Source organism: Arvicanthis niloticus, chromosome 6 (assembly GCF_011762505.2).
Source record: "Arvicanthis niloticus isolate mArvNil1 chromosome 6, mArvNil1.pat.X, whole genome shotgun sequence".
NCBI classification, from domain to species: Eukaryota; Metazoa; Chordata; class Mammalia; order Rodentia; family Muridae; genus Arvicanthis; species Arvicanthis niloticus.
The window spans coordinates 107,297,587-107,311,832 of NC_047663.1; the positions used below are offsets into that span (position 1 = coordinate 107,297,587).

The window sequence follows — 14,246 nt, forward strand, 5'->3', positions numbered from 1 at the left end:
CAGGGGTGGCCGCAGGACCGACCGCACGTGCATACCGGGGAGTGATGGGGGCAGATCCATTAACGTCTTTTACCTTTGAAAAGGTGGAAGAAATGCGCAAGCGCAGGCGGGGACCCTACAGGTCCCCAGAGCCAGCCTTGCCCCTGTGTTCCAAGCTCAGTCCGGGTTGCTGTAGCGTGTCGCGGAGTCCTCAGGGGGCGAGGTCCCCAGGGGGAGGGCTAGACTATACTCGGGGCCGCGCTCCGGTTCTCCCACGCGCGTGCACGCCCCTCTCGTTTGTCTCCGCACGCGCGCGCACGCCCCTCCTGTCCATCTTCCCGCGCGTGCACGCCCCTCCTCCCGGCCGTCTCCCCTCGCGCGTGCGTCGCGGTCGGTCTTCAGAAAGGCACGCGCCTCGCCTTTAATGCGGGCCGAGGACGCGCGGCCCGCATGGAGAGCGAGCGGCAGCCGCTGCGGGCCTGGCCGGGCTGGGGCTGAAGCCGAGCCAGCCGCGGGCTTCCGCACGGCCCGGGCCGGAGCCCATGATGCGGCGGCTGCGGCGCTTGGTGCACCTAGTGCTCCTCTGCCCCTTCTCCAAGGGCCTGCAGGTAAGCGGCAGCCGGCCAGGTGCTGCCACACGGAGAGGGGCAGGGTGTGGGATGGCGAGGGTCGATGGGTGCACAGAAGTCCTTTCTTCCCTTCCCTACATCAAAAAAAAAAAAAAAAAAAAAAAAAAAAAAAAATCTGGGATAGCAAACTTGGGACATATCCAGTCCCTGGGCCAGTTCTTAAGACAGCTGGAACCAGGGGCTCTTGTGACCTTGGGCCAGTGGAGGGCCAGCTCCTATCTTCAGAAGAGGCCCCTCCGCTCATGCATTGAGGTGATGGGGTGAGGCCTCCGGGCTCCAGCCTCTGGCTGCCGGGGTCCTTAGAGCCTACAGGAAGGAGCCAGCACTCACCAGTCCATCCAAGGTCTTTCTGAAGGGCCGTCCTGAGGATTCTGGAGGGTGCTGGAGGATGCCTTTGTCCCAGGGCCTGGCCTCCCTTAGACTGTTTTCGATAAAGGATGAGGACTGAAGCCTGTTGGATGCAGAGCTCTTTCAGGCCCAGATGCCCCTTTTTGCCCTCTTCCAGAGGCCTTAGCTTGCGCTAAGATCCATGCTTAGGCCTGGGTTGGGTCCGTGACCTGAGGAGTATGGGGGGAATCTTCTTGTGCCAGGAAATGGGATGTATCCATACCCCTCGCTCTGAAGGATAGGCCCTGACTCAGCAGTGGGTGGACCCAGGAGTGGCAAGAAAGGGGTTTTGGCCGGTTCCCAGTGGGGCTGGTTTAGAGAGAGCCACTGGCTGAGCCCTACCTGCCCTGCGCCTCAGTTTCCCTGCATGGGAAACACTAAGGCACCTGGTACATGGCCTGGGTTTCCTGGGCAGGGAGTTCACTGTGCAGCTATTATCCCTGTAATGACCTTCTCACCTTCCATGTAGTTTCCCTGGAGCTGGACTGTTCAGCCTTGAAAATTATGGGCTCAGGGCTTCCCAACTTGTTCCCCACTGAGTGGCAGAAATCTGCGTGAGTTTTCGAGTACCACTGTGGTGAGCGCTGCCCTGGGGTGGGGATCTGTAAAGGCTCAGGGATCCTGGGGAAGGGCTGGGCCAGACAAAGGCTCAGGTAAACCATCAAAGCTTAGCCAAGGTTGTGCAGGTAAGCCACCTGTGCCAAGGTGTCCAGGGAGGGGCCTGCCTGGAGTGGGCTCTGACCTGCAGGCTTCTAGCAGGCTTCTAGTTCACTTGGTCCAGCCTGGGTCAGCTGCTGCCCTGCCCTGGCCCTCTGCTCTAGGTGTGGCTGGAGCCCTGTGATCTTGCTCACAGCAACAGTGTCCCCTGCAGTTTCTCAGTCTTCTTGTTTTCATTTTGGACAAATCTGAAAGAAATAGCTGAGTGCCAGGGCCATGAGGGCCCCAGAAGAAATCCACAGAGCCATGCCCTAGAGTAGGGACCATCTCCTAGGAGAACCTTCTGGAAGAATGTTCTGGAAGAAGAACTGAGCGTTGCTCCTGTGGAAGAGGTGCCTTTTGTTTAGCCCCGGGTGAACTAGGGTAAACTTGAACTCAGCATGACTCCCAGATCCAAAAGTGAGATGCTGGCTGGTCCCATTCTCAGACTCGCTGGCTGCTGGTTGACCGGAAGCCACAGGAAATGCTTGACATCATAGAGTTCCTCCTCTAGGGTTGCTGTGTTGGTTATTCAGGCCACTTAAGAGGCAGGGGAAAGCTTTTCCTGTTGCGGACTTCCTTTGTAAATTCTGTATACTTTGTAAACCCTCAAGGTAGGAAAGAGGCCAGGTCCCTGCCTAAGGAGGCCTCCCTATCGTAACTGATTCCAGCCTCTGTAACTGTCACAAAGGTCATCTCCAGCCTCTCAACAGGACCCTCCCTAGACTATGCTAATTTTAGGTGAAAAGTCTGAACAAAAACTTCCAATCCCTGAATGGGTACACCCACCAATCCCTGAACAGGAAAGCTCACCAATTAATCCCTGAGCTCCCCCAAGCTCAGGACTTGAAACTCCACCAATCCTCACCCTAGAAATCTTCACTCATAAAGCTTCACCCCCTAAGAGCCCCTGTATAAGCACCATGCTTTGTCCAATTCCTGGCTATCTGCTCTCTCCCAGGACCTTAGGCAGCCACTCCTGGATTTGTCCCTCTTCTCCCTGGACTCTCCAATAAATCTCTTTTATAAGATTTACTGCCTGGTGTGGAAGACAGGAAGCAATGAAGAGAAGAAGGGAAGAGAGGCAGCGGGGCTGAGGCACTGAGGACACCCTCCCCTGGGAGCTGCAGTGCCTCTGCTGAGGAGGCCTCCTCTCAGAACTGTGTGGTTCCTGGGCTCCTGTGTCTCAGGATGCCCTTCCCTTAGGACACTGTCCCACCTCAGAGCTGTGTGGTTCCTGGGCTTCCGAGTCCTAGAACACTTTCCCATCTGAGCAGAAAGACCAACAGGCTGCTTTACAAGTCTGGCCTTCTCACCCTCCCTGCTGCCTGGTCTCTATGGCTAAACCCTCCTTGCCAGAGGGAGATGGCACCTAGCTGCCAACTTTGGACACTGTTTGGAGTACTTAGTGGAAGCCAGTGTCCTTAGCACTTAGACCAGACCTCTTCCTATCACTAGTCCTCTTCTTACCTGACAGCTGGGAAAGTCAAGGCAGAGGGGTGAGGATGACAGGGTGACCTGCCACATCCACAGAAGTAAAGGTCTTAGGCCCCTCGTCAGGATTTTGAGTTGTGGAGCTGGGACTACCTGTTTGTTTGTTTGTTTTTTGTTTTTTTTTTTTCTGGTTTCCATCTTAAAACATTTTTTTAAGACTTATTTTATGTGTATTAGTGTTTTACCGGAATGTATGCACGTATATCATGAGTGTGTCTGCTGCTGGAGGGAGTTGGAAGGAGGCATTAGATCTGGAACTGGAGTTACAGGTGATTGTGAGTGGGTGCAGGGAACCAGGCTGATTTCTTCCTGTAAGAGCCCAAGCAGGAAGATTACAGGAGTGTGTCCACCACACACACGGCTTGTTTGTTTGTTTGAGACAGGGTTTCTCTGTGTAGCCTTGGTTGTCCAGGAACTCACTCTGTAGGCCAGGCTGGTCTCAAACTCAAGAGTTCTACCTGCTTCTGCCTCCTGAGTGCTGGGATTAAAGCCACCGCTGGCTTTTTTTTTTTTTTTTTTTTTTTTTTTGAGGCAGGGTTTTTCTGTGTAGCTCTGGCTGTCCTGGAACTCTATCTGTAGACCAGGCTGGCCTTGAACTCACGGAGATCTGCCTGCTTTGCCTCCCGAGTGCTGGAATCTAAAGGTGTGCCGCACCACCGCTTGCCACACATCAACTTTTTAAAAGAAATTGTGGCCGAATGCAGAGCCTGACATATCCTATCCTGTCCGTCTCTACGTATACATCTGATGCCTTGTGCATTGACACTCCTGTGGCATGGTCCTTCCACAGAAAGCTCACCTTCCCACAGCCTACCCTACCCCTGACACTCACCTGTTTAGCTCTGTGCATCTGAGGACTCTGGGGACTTTGTCTGATTGAGTCTCACAGGAGGTATCCTGTGACAGCCATCCCGGTGGTGGCAGGTGCCAGACTTCCCGCTGAGGCTGAGTGGTGTCTCACTTGAGGATGGATTCTGGCCTTCACCCTTGCTGCTGTTGATACTGCTGCTGAGAATGTGGGTGCATGACCCCATGTCTTTTCACTGCTTCCCAAGGTGCAACAGAAGTAGGTTGTTGGGCCCTTGCTCTTTATACACCTTTTCCTGCTGGTCCTGGCTCAAGGGGACCTGTGGGGAAAAGGGTCAATCCCTGGAGTGGCTGAACTAGCCTCAGGCTGCTGGCTCAGCTGCTCAGCTGGCCTTATTTGGAGGCAGGGATGTTAGGAAATGAAGGCATTTCAAGGTAGCAGACTGTAAAAAGTATCTCCATTCAGCGTAGGCTTCTCACTTTGAATCCTCTACCCATCCCTGATGGAGAGCCCCTGGCTGCAGACCCTGGCATGTGCCCCACTTGTTGGGGTGCTGAGCTAGATGCTTCTCAGTACTGGAGGTGGGTGTTAGCTGGGTTGAAAGGCTGCACTTGGCTGGCTGTGGGTGCAGCAGGTGCACAGATGGGCACCTCCTCACCTAGTCCTTCCTTCACAGGGCCGGCTCCCAGGCCTCAGGGTCAAGTATGTCTTGCTGGTCTGGCTGGGCATCTTCGTGGGCAGCTGGATGGTATATGTACACTACTCATCTTACTCAGAGCTCTGCCGAGGGCACGTCTGCCAGGTGGTGATCGTAAGTCTGCCCGGGCCCTGGGCCCTGACCCTTGTGGGTCCTTAGAGATGTTGCAGGAGGTGGGCTTGAGGTGGGGGAGTAGAGGGCTGGGAGGTCAAGGGAAGGAAATGGAGAAATTGGCTGCTGCATGTGCTCGGGTGGACTTAAATGTTGAAACATGGATTGATCTTCAGGGAGACTAGAATGGCCTGGAGAGGGCTACCTGGCCACTCCTGAAAGCAGGCTGTGAGGTAGAGTGTGTTGTGCCCTCCTCTCCAGGGAGCCATTGCTGCTGAGTGTGCATGTCCTGTGAGTGCATGTGTGAGTGTGCCCATGAGACTCAAGAAGCTGGTACCTCGGCTCCTTGTGACTGGTGACAGGAACCAGAGATCCTTCTCTACTCCTTGGTTGTTGTCTCAGGTGCTAGCCAGGCTCTCAGCAGGTGGGAACCACTCTGGCCCACTCTGTAGATGGGGAAACTGAGGCTTAGAGACCTGGGAACAGCAGGAATCCCGAGGATGGCTGAACATACTACCCACCTCAGTTTCCTTGTGTGTGTGTGTGTGTGTGTGTATACACACGTGTATACATGGCCATGGATATTCTGGGGTTAGAACTGAGGCCATTAGACTCGGTGGTAAGTTTTTGTTTGTTTTGGGGTTTTTTTGTTTGTTTTTTTTTTAACCTCCTGAGCCATCTTGCTGGCTCCTACCTTGGTTTTTGTGGAGCTCTTGAACTCTGCTGTTCTTTTTGCCACCTTGGAACGCTGAGCAGGGTCAGCAGGTTCCTGCCTCTCCATCTGTTGTGAGCCAAGGGCACCAGAGCCCTCTCATCCCCCAAGTCCTGTGACTGGTGTTGATGGGGTCTTAGCACAGAGGCCTGTGCTGAAGGGTTTGCCTACAGGTGGTGGGATGACAGGCATGGCTTTTCTGTTTCTATCTATATATGATGAGCCTGTTTCATGTTGCCATAGGACACACAGGTCTTTGTGGGTCACATGGGTGGCTCAATGCTTCATGAAGACTGGCTCAGCATCTTGGATGGGGCTGTGGATATTGGGTACTTTCTTTACCTCTTTTCCTCCAAGACTGGCCCTGAGTAATACCAGGCTCCATGGCAACCAGTGATGTATATCCAGGAATTTACCCAAGTGAGAGCCACCAGGCTCTTTACCCTGAGACTAGGGGCTGGGTAGTGCTGACTTAATCTGATGAGAGGCTCTCCCTGAGCCTTTGGCTAATGAGGTAGCCTGGGGCAGGAAGTAAGGCCCCCAGCAGCTGTGGGGCCCCTGGATGCCATTTCTTTAGGGATGGTGACAAATAAGCCTTATAGTGACTAGCAACTGAAGGATTGGACCACTTGAGTTACTGGGTGTCCTTCACAGCACCTGTTATGTTGGTGACTGTAAGTCCAGATGGACCCTGAGGTAGACATCAAGGCCTGGCCCTACCATCGGGCTACTTTTGCCTTAGCCAACAGGGCAGGCTTATCCAGGACAGAGATCAGAGTGGATGGAAAAATGTGGCACCTGCTCAGAGGAGTGCCCCGAGCTGCCTCAGGAGTTCCCAGACGTGCTGAGTCCAGAGCTTGAACAGCCTCCCTAGATGGGTGACCAGGGATGGGTGGCCTCAGCGCCCAAAGGTGCTGCTCACTGGGTAATGCCTGAGGCTTAGTTATTGACCATGATCAGGGCCCCTCATTGGACTTGTTGCTTTCATCTGACCCTGACCACAGCTCTGCTGCTGAGGGCCCAGCTGGGGCTGCAGTGAGAAGCCTGATAGGGGGACCTGCCTGGGGTCCTGGCCACCTGTTTACTCCAGTGGCAGTGTCTGAGATGACAACTCAGTGAGACCAGGGGATAGAAGGGTTGCTCTTGGAGATAGGTGCATTCCCAGCAGCCTCTGTGCTTCAGGACATGGATACCCATCCTCATGTCAATGCTGCAGGTGCTCCCCCCCTCTTGCTTTTCTTTCCCTTCTGGGGGTTCCTGAAGGCACATGGTGAGGTGGGTTGTGGGTACCAAGCCCCATGCCCTGAGCCATACTGTGGTGCCTGTCTCCTCAGTGTGACCAGTACCGGAAGGGTGTCATCTCCGGCTCTGTCTGCCAGGACCTATGTGAGCTGCAAAAGGTGGAGTGGAGGGCCTGCTTGTCGTCAGCCCCAGGCCAGCAGGTGTGCAGCTGGGCATGGCTGGTGGGCTGCTGTGGGTTGCTGCTGGCAGTAAGCTGGGCATCTAAAGGGATATACCCGTGACCTCATCTAGGTGTACAGTGGGCTCTGGCAGGATAAAGAGGTTACCATCAAATGTGGCATTGAAGAGGCCCTGAACTCCAAGGCCTGGCCAGATGCAGCCCCGAGGCGGGAGCTGGTGCTGTTTGACAAGCCCACCAGGGGAACCTCCATCAAGGAATTCCGGGAGATGACCCTCAGCTTCCTCAAGGTTAGTGCTCAGACCATTACTGTAGCCCACAGCTGGGGATGTCTACCAAGACCTGGGCAGGAGACAGGCAAGGAAGCATCATAGCAGGGCTTGCGGGAACAAACTGGGCGTGTGGCTAAAGTAGGGACTGGAAGGAGACAGGAACAGGGCTGGAAGCTAGTGCTGTGTCCTGGGGCCTGTGTGCACAGCTGGGAGAAGAGTTGGAGTGTGGCGCAGGCAGCACATGCTGCTGACATAGAGCGGTGTAGAGACAAGGGTACTCTTCTAGTTGAAAGATGTGCATCACCAGGGAATGCTTCACTGCTTTCCTTTTCGTCTCAAATGCCAGGCTAACTTAGGAGACCTGCCCTCCCTGCCAGCGCTGGTTGACCAGATACTTCTCATGGCGGACTTCAACAAGGATAGCAGGGTGTCCTTGGCAGAAGCCAAGTCCATGTGGGCCCTGCTGCAGCGCAATGAGTTCCTGCTGCTGCTGTCCCTTCAGGAGAAGGAGCATGCTTCCCGGCTGCTGGGCTACTGCGGGGACCTCTACCTTACCGAGGGCATCCCTCATGGCTCCTGGCATGGGGCAGTGCTGCTTCCTGCCTTGCGCCCACTTCTGCCATCTGTGCTGCACAGGGCTCTCCAGCAATGGTTCGGACCTGCATGGCCCTGGCGTGCGAAGATCGCCATTGGTCTGCTGGAATTTGTGGAGGAACTCTTCCATGGTTCCTACGGTACCTTCTACATGTGTGAGACTACACTTGCCAATGTGGGATACACGGCCACCTATGACTTCAAGATGGCTGACCTGCAGCAGGTGGCACCAGAGGCTACAGTACGTCGCTTCCTTCAGGGCCGCCACTGTGAGCAGAGCTCTGACTGCATCTATGGGAGAGATTGCAGGGCGCCATGTGACAGGCTCATGAGGCAGTGTAAGGGTGACCTTATCCAGCCCAACCTGGCCAAGGTGTGTGAGCTACTGAGGGACTATCTGCTGCCCGGAGCTCCTGCAGACCTCTATGAGGAGCTGGGCAAACAGCTGCGTACATGCACCACACTGAGTGGACTGGCCAGCCAGGTGGAGGCTCACCATTCACTGGTGCTCAGCCACCTTAAGACCTTACTCTGGAGGGAGATCTCCAACACCAACTACTCCTAAGACTGCAGGTTCCAGCCACTACAGCTTTGCTGTAAGTCTCCTCACCCACTCCAACATCTCAGCAGAGGAGCCAGGAGACCTCATCAGAGGCCGGCACATGGGGGCCGAACATGTAAATAAATGGTTTTTCTGTGACACTTGGGCATGTGGATATTTTGGTATGAAACAGCTGCCAGGAAGGGTGGGGTTTTAGAGCTTTGGGCACCAATGGTAAGCTTTGTTCTACACTGTCCCAGGGATGAAACCTGTAGACTCTTGTGCATTTCTGCCACCAGCATCATGCTCTACAACTGAGCAAAATATCCCCCGTGGCACACAATGGCAGCCCCAGTCTGGGCTTCAGACACTTTAGCAGACCAGTATTTCTTTAGTGTTGTCTTTGGGCCTTAACCCCCTAGACCAGTTTCCGCCTAAGATTCAGCTTAGGGGAAATGTTTGCCCACAGTATACAGAAAGCTTAGCTTCTGTTAAAGCTACAATTCCAGCCCAAATCTTACCTCAAATCTTATCATCTTCTGTGGCATATTTTATTTCCAGAGGAGATGAGAAGAGACTCAGTAGGCTATTTACCCTAAGGTGGGAGAGTACTGACAGCAAAGAAAGATTCCAGACTCCAGAATCAACAGGTTTTAATTTGTGTCACAGCACCCAGCCAGTTTCCCCTCCTGTATCATTCTCTCTTGTTTTTCAAGACAGGGTTTCTTCTTGTAGTAGCCCCAGCTATCCTGGAACTTGCTTTGTAGACCAGGCTGGCCTTGAACTCAAAGGATCAGCTATCACCAACCAACTCATAATTTTCTTTGAAGAAAGAGTACAGTTAGACAGAGATTGTTGAGTCTTAGAGGGTCCCCCATCCCTAGTGCCACTACCACAGATCTCACTTCACTAACCTTAGAAATAGAGTCAAACCCAAGCCAACCCAATCCAGTTCATAATTTAGGGCGTGGGCTAATTACCAGGGTAAATTTAGAGCTGCCCAAAGCCTGGATGGGATAGGGAGGTCAGAGGGCATACCTCAGGCCCATGGCCTAAAATCGTATGTGCACCCATCCTGATACAGCCATCTTGGCCAAGTAGGTCCCCTTCTTGGCTTCTGGATCTGGAAGATGAAAAGGATGGATAATTTCTTGTATTTTTCCAGCCCCTCAGAATGTCTCCTAGAAAACCTAGTTTCTACCCCTCCACCTCCAAAGTTCCATCTCCTGAAAGTGCTGACCATGCAACCCTTTGGTGAGCCCTCGAGGTTGTCTGACATTGGGGTTTGGCTAACAGCATCAAAGCCAAACCCCAGTGCCACCCCACCGTGGCTCTGTAAAATGTCAGGCTACAAACCATTCTTAGTGCTCACTGGTTTCTGAACACTGAGCGTAGAAATAGCCGCTTGCTCTGTGCCCCAGTGTCACAGGCACAGCTGAGCCATGCCTGTGGTGCTGATCTAAAGCAGCATCTTCAGGGCAGCCACTCACATCCCATCTGAGCATATTCCAGTGGGTCCAGCCCTCTTACCTCAACTGGGCATTCCAAATTAAGCAGTGTAGTCACCAACTTTCCTGTACCAAAGAAAACAATCAGTGTAGACCCTCCTAATCCACAAGTGTTGCACCCCCAGATCTCTGGAAGCCTAAGGCAGTAGTAAGCCCCTTTACTCTTGTGTTTTAAGGCACCCCATCACTGTTAGCTGTCCCACTATACTCCCATATTCTGAAATCATGGCGCTGCACGATGAACCACTTCTCTTCCCATTATCAGTTTCACTTGTCTGTGGTGCCAAGGATGGAGACTCAGACCTACGAGCACCACTGAGCTGTGTTAGAACCATGAGATCCAACTGTGAGGCATTCTCTTAGTGAGCGGTGGGGACAACCCAGCCCATTGTGGGTGGTGCCATCCCTGGACTGGTGGTAGAGCAGACCTTTGCATTTGAGGACAGCCAAGGTCACAGAGAAACCCTCTCTCAAAGCCCAACCTCTTTTTGGGGTTGGAGTGATGGCTCAGTGGTTAAGAACACTGTCTGCTGAGTTCAATTCCCAGCACCCTAGAAGAGGCTCTGAGGGCCTCTCCTGGTGTGCAGAGCACTCATAAGTGGCTCCCTCTCATGGCCTCTGCATCAGCTGCCTCCAGGTTCCTGCCTTGACTTTCCTTGGCAATAAACAGCAATGTGTAAGTGTGAGCTGAATAAACCCTTTCCTCCCCAACTTGCTTTTTGGTAGTGGTGTTTCATAGCAATAAAAACCCTGTAAGACAGACGCCATCATTATTTCCATCCACTGATGTTTTTTGAGACAGTCTCCTGACCCAAGCTGATGAGAAGAGAAACACGTGCCATAACACCACGCCCCACGATTCCTGGAGGTTACTGGTTTCATGATTTCCAACAAACCAATTCATCTGAAGCGTCCTCTTTACGGACCAGCACCTCTATTGGGCTTATTTATGCAGAGCCATCAAATGACCTAAGCCAATCAACAGCCAGGAAGTACAAGCCCACTTGCAGCTTTAGGGAGTGCTGTCTGGCTACTAATCATTCAGATGTTCACAGGTCAGAACACTGAGCGTAGACATAGCCTCGCTCCTCTCTGCCACCTACTGACACACATGTGACACAGCAGCCACATCTGCAACGCCTCTAGGGGCAGGGTGTTGATGAACCAAGTGTCCGGTGTGACACCAAGACTGTTAACGTAAAGCTTTGTGACTTCGGTCAACTTACCCAAATGCCCAACAGGTCCTCACAGGCGCTTACTCTCCCGCAAACTTCCTAGGGAAGGAAAGGAAGAAAACAATTATTCTGCGCACATCTTGGCGAGATCACACCGGAGTATCGCACTAGGCCTGCACTGTATTCCTATCCCAATGAGTCCATATAGTTTCTTGTCCTTGCTAAGGCTTTCTACAAGTAAAACAGTGAAAAACGTACACCTCTCCCTCCAACTCAGTGGCATTACACTAAACAGTCAAGGGACTGGGTTAAACAGTCGGATCTGGGTTATCTCAAGTTGGTATTCAAAATGGTTTGGAATAGCTGTCCTTTCAAGAATGATCTCCTACATCAATGCATGCAGAAAATATAGACAGACACTTTCCCTGGTATTCCTTAGCCCTAGGACGGGGAGACCAGTCTGGGGCCCACCGGTGCAGCGATGACCACAGGAACTTCCTGCGTCGTGCTAGCTCAGATTTCCTCGGCTTGCCTTCCCGGGACTCCTGGGTGCCGTCCACCCGGCCCTCGGGCACATCTTGAACTGCCCTTCCCCTTACCACGTGGTTAGCCTGCTGCACGTATTAGTGCGACTAAAACCTCAGAAGTAAAGCACGGTAATCTTTGTTACGATCGTCAGTACGAGACGCAGTCTTCCGGGAAGCTGGCCGAGGGCTGTGTAGGGTCATCCGCGGCGTCCCAGGCCAACAACGGAAACAACAGGGATAGGAACCTACAAGCCGCCATGGCCACCGAGAGGGGAAGCAGAGCCACGCCACGTCCTTTATAGTAGCGACTACGGCAACCCGCGAGGGACTTTCGCTGCCCTCTGAGTGCAGCGCCCTCTAGTGGCCCCTTCGCTCCTTGCCGGCGCTTCTCATAATAGCCTCTCTGGTACTGCTTGATCCTAGATCCTGCCTTGCCTAGTGGATCTCAGAGACTTATTTAGAGTGTTGCCAAGCTCACAGGACTTTTCAAACGACCCATGAAGTCCTGCGCCTTCTTACAAAACTCCCTGTTTTTTGGTGGGGACAGCCTTGCTCTTCCTGTTCTTAGTGATACCAAAGCTTTTACGTAAAGAGGAAGGGCTAGCTTTGATTGACCAGTATTTAGGAGCTAAGGAGGTGACCAGTTGCTTCCTCTTTTACAAGGAGGATTTGGGGATGAGTCAGGAAGGAGCTACAGGGAGTTCATGGATTCCAACTGCTTCTAACTAGCCCAACTTGGGGGTTGTCTGTGGATCTGAGGTGCACAGCAGATTCTTGAAGGTTGACTGTCCTCTGCTTCAGGACAGCGCTTGAAGACACATAATACACTCAGACAGTTTTCTACCATCTGTGTTGTGTCCTGCACAAGTACATATCACATGTCTACTAAGTCCTGAAACTGATGAGGGTCCCCAGGTGGTGGGGGTGCATTGTGAGCCTGGGGACACACCAGTGAGCACTCTTCTTTTACCGATGGGCCGGGCCAGCCACACTGGCTGATGGTCCCAAATTCTTGATTCCTTATTTTGCCTGCCTGCCTGCCTTCTCACCTCCCTCCCTCCCTCCTTACTTCTCTCCCTCCCTCCCTCCCTCCCTCCCTCCCTCCCTCCCTCCCTCCTTACTTCTCTCCCTCCCTCCCTCCCTCCCTCCCTCCCTCCTTACTTCCCTCCCTCCCTCCCTCCCTCCCTACCTCCCTCCCTCCCTCCCTCCTTACTTCTTTCCCTCCCTCCCTCCTTTCCTCTTTCCCTCCCTCTCTTCCCTCCCTCCCTCCCTCCCTCCCTCCCTCCCTCCCTCCCTCCTTCCCTCTTTCCCTCCCTTTCTTCCCTCCCTCTCTCCTTCCCTCTTTACCTCCCTCTCTTCCTCCTTTCTTCCTGGTTTTTGATACACTGTCTCATATAGCCTAGGCTACCTTCAAACTTGCTATGTAGTTGACGATAACTTGAACTTCTGATCCTCCAGTCCCTAACTTCCAACTACTAGATTTGAGGGGTGAACTAGCATGCATGGCCAAAGCCTTGAATCTTACAGTAGATGTGAGTGTGGGGCCCATCTTCACTGTGGCCCCCACACAGGGGAATTGAGACCTCAGGAATAAGAACTGTTTCCTAGTCACATGATTCCAGTGGTGGTCTTGGGAGGGAGCCCTGGAAGTATTTCTGAGCAGCAGGGATCAGAGGAAGCTCACTTGATCTGTTAAGAATTGATCAGGTCCATCAGGGTGAACTGTTCTGCCAACAGATCTGATAGGAGCAACAAGAGATGAGGCTTCTCCTTAATCCACTCCTGTCCTAAGGCCAAGAAGATTCAGGTGCCTACCACGTCACTGGCTCTAGTGTCTGTGACTGGGCTGCATTCCATGCCAGGAGAGGGTCTCACGGTGGTCCCGAGATGCTAACGGGTGTGGAGCCATCTCCAGATGACAGAAATGGAAGGAAGCAACTGTTGGAGCACCGTCCACAGAGGTACAGCCAATTCAGAACCAGCTCTGACACCAACTCCAGCTAGAGACAGTAGCATTGCCCAGGCTAGCCACAGCACAAGGCTGCCTGTTAACTCTGAATCTAGAGTTAGCTTCCCAGCCAAGTGAAGCAGTGGAGCTGTGCTGGCTCAGGTATCAACCCCCAACTGCAACAAGGTCTCTGCGGACAGAATGGGAAGTGGCTAGATTGCCACCCCTGCTGCCCAATTCGCCTTCATCACAGACTCCTTTCAGAGAGGCAACGTCATCACAAACTTTAGATCTTGAACCTGCTCACCAGGGATCCAGCATGAGATTCAGAGCTACCAGAAGCGGCAGAAGCACTTCTAGTTTCAGCTCCAGAGCTAGACACAGTCCTGGAGGCCTCTCGGGAGGCAGCGTTGTCTGCACAGAGCCAGCTCTACTAGTCAAGGATCAGTGGTAAACAAAAGCCAGAGCAATGTCTGCTGCAGAGCAGAGTCTCACCCTGCACCAGCGTTTGAAGAACTGGTCTCTTCTCTGTTTCCTGAAGTGTTTGACAAGTCTTCGGTACTTCTGCTCTAAGTGCTTGGGAGGAATTCACTGTGGCCAGCTGGCTCAGGCTTTTATTTACAGAAGAGTTTTGAGTTACAAAACCTCTTGTTATAAGATGTGTTATTCAGAGTTCTCCATGACACAGAACCAATGAGACGTAGACACAAAGAAATTTGGTGGGTAAATGTCATTTATCTATTACACA

The 14,246-nt window shown here is 52.9% G+C and overlaps 1 protein-coding gene, 1 long non-coding RNA gene and 2 other non-coding genes across 6 annotated transcripts; 1 reads left to right on the forward strand and 3 right to left on the reverse strand.

Annotated features, from left to right (window-relative positions):
• Positions 1–341: 341 nt before the first annotated feature.
• On the forward strand, positions 342–8,501 carry Dipk1b (divergent protein kinase domain 1B). Of its 2 annotated transcripts, none has more exons than XM_034507248.1 (5): positions 342–587; positions 4,670–4,804; positions 6,848–6,955; positions 7,047–7,223; positions 7,552–8,501. In XM_034507248.1, the coding sequence occupies exons 1-5, from the start codon at positions 522–524 to the stop codon at positions 8,362–8,364; spliced, it is 1,299 nt and encodes a 432-aa protein (XP_034363139.1). In that variant the 5' UTR covers positions 342–521; the 3' UTR covers positions 8,365–8,501. The 2 variants fall into 2 exon arrangements, with proteins under 2 accessions (XP_034363139.1, XP_076793775.1); XM_076937660.1 differs by lacking the exon at positions 342–587 and adding an exon at positions 6,518–6,729 and having other exon boundaries at positions 4,675–4,804.
• Positions 8,502–8,976: 475 nt separating this feature from the next.
• On the reverse strand, positions 8,977–11,838 carry LOC117711526 (uncharacterized). Of its 2 annotated transcripts, XR_013111546.1 has the most exons (5): positions 11,623–11,838; positions 11,075–11,122; positions 9,871–9,914; positions 9,379–9,463; positions 8,977–9,162 (listed from the first exon to the last, which is right to left on the reverse strand). It is a non-coding gene; the product is annotated as an uncharacterized LOC117711526 (long non-coding RNA). The 2 variants fall into 2 exon arrangements; XR_004607132.2 differs by having other exon boundaries at positions 8,977–9,463; positions 11,623–11,837.
• Positions 9,679–9,809, reverse strand: LOC117712155 (small nucleolar RNA SNORA43). Its single transcript, XR_004607224.1, has one exon. It is a non-coding gene; the product is annotated as a small nucleolar RNA SNORA43 (small nucleolar RNA).
• On the reverse strand, positions 10,870–11,001 carry LOC117712183 (small nucleolar RNA SNORA17). Its single transcript, XR_004607250.1, has one exon. It is a non-coding gene; the product is annotated as a small nucleolar RNA SNORA17 (small nucleolar RNA).
• Positions 11,839–14,246: the final 2,408 nt, after the last annotated feature.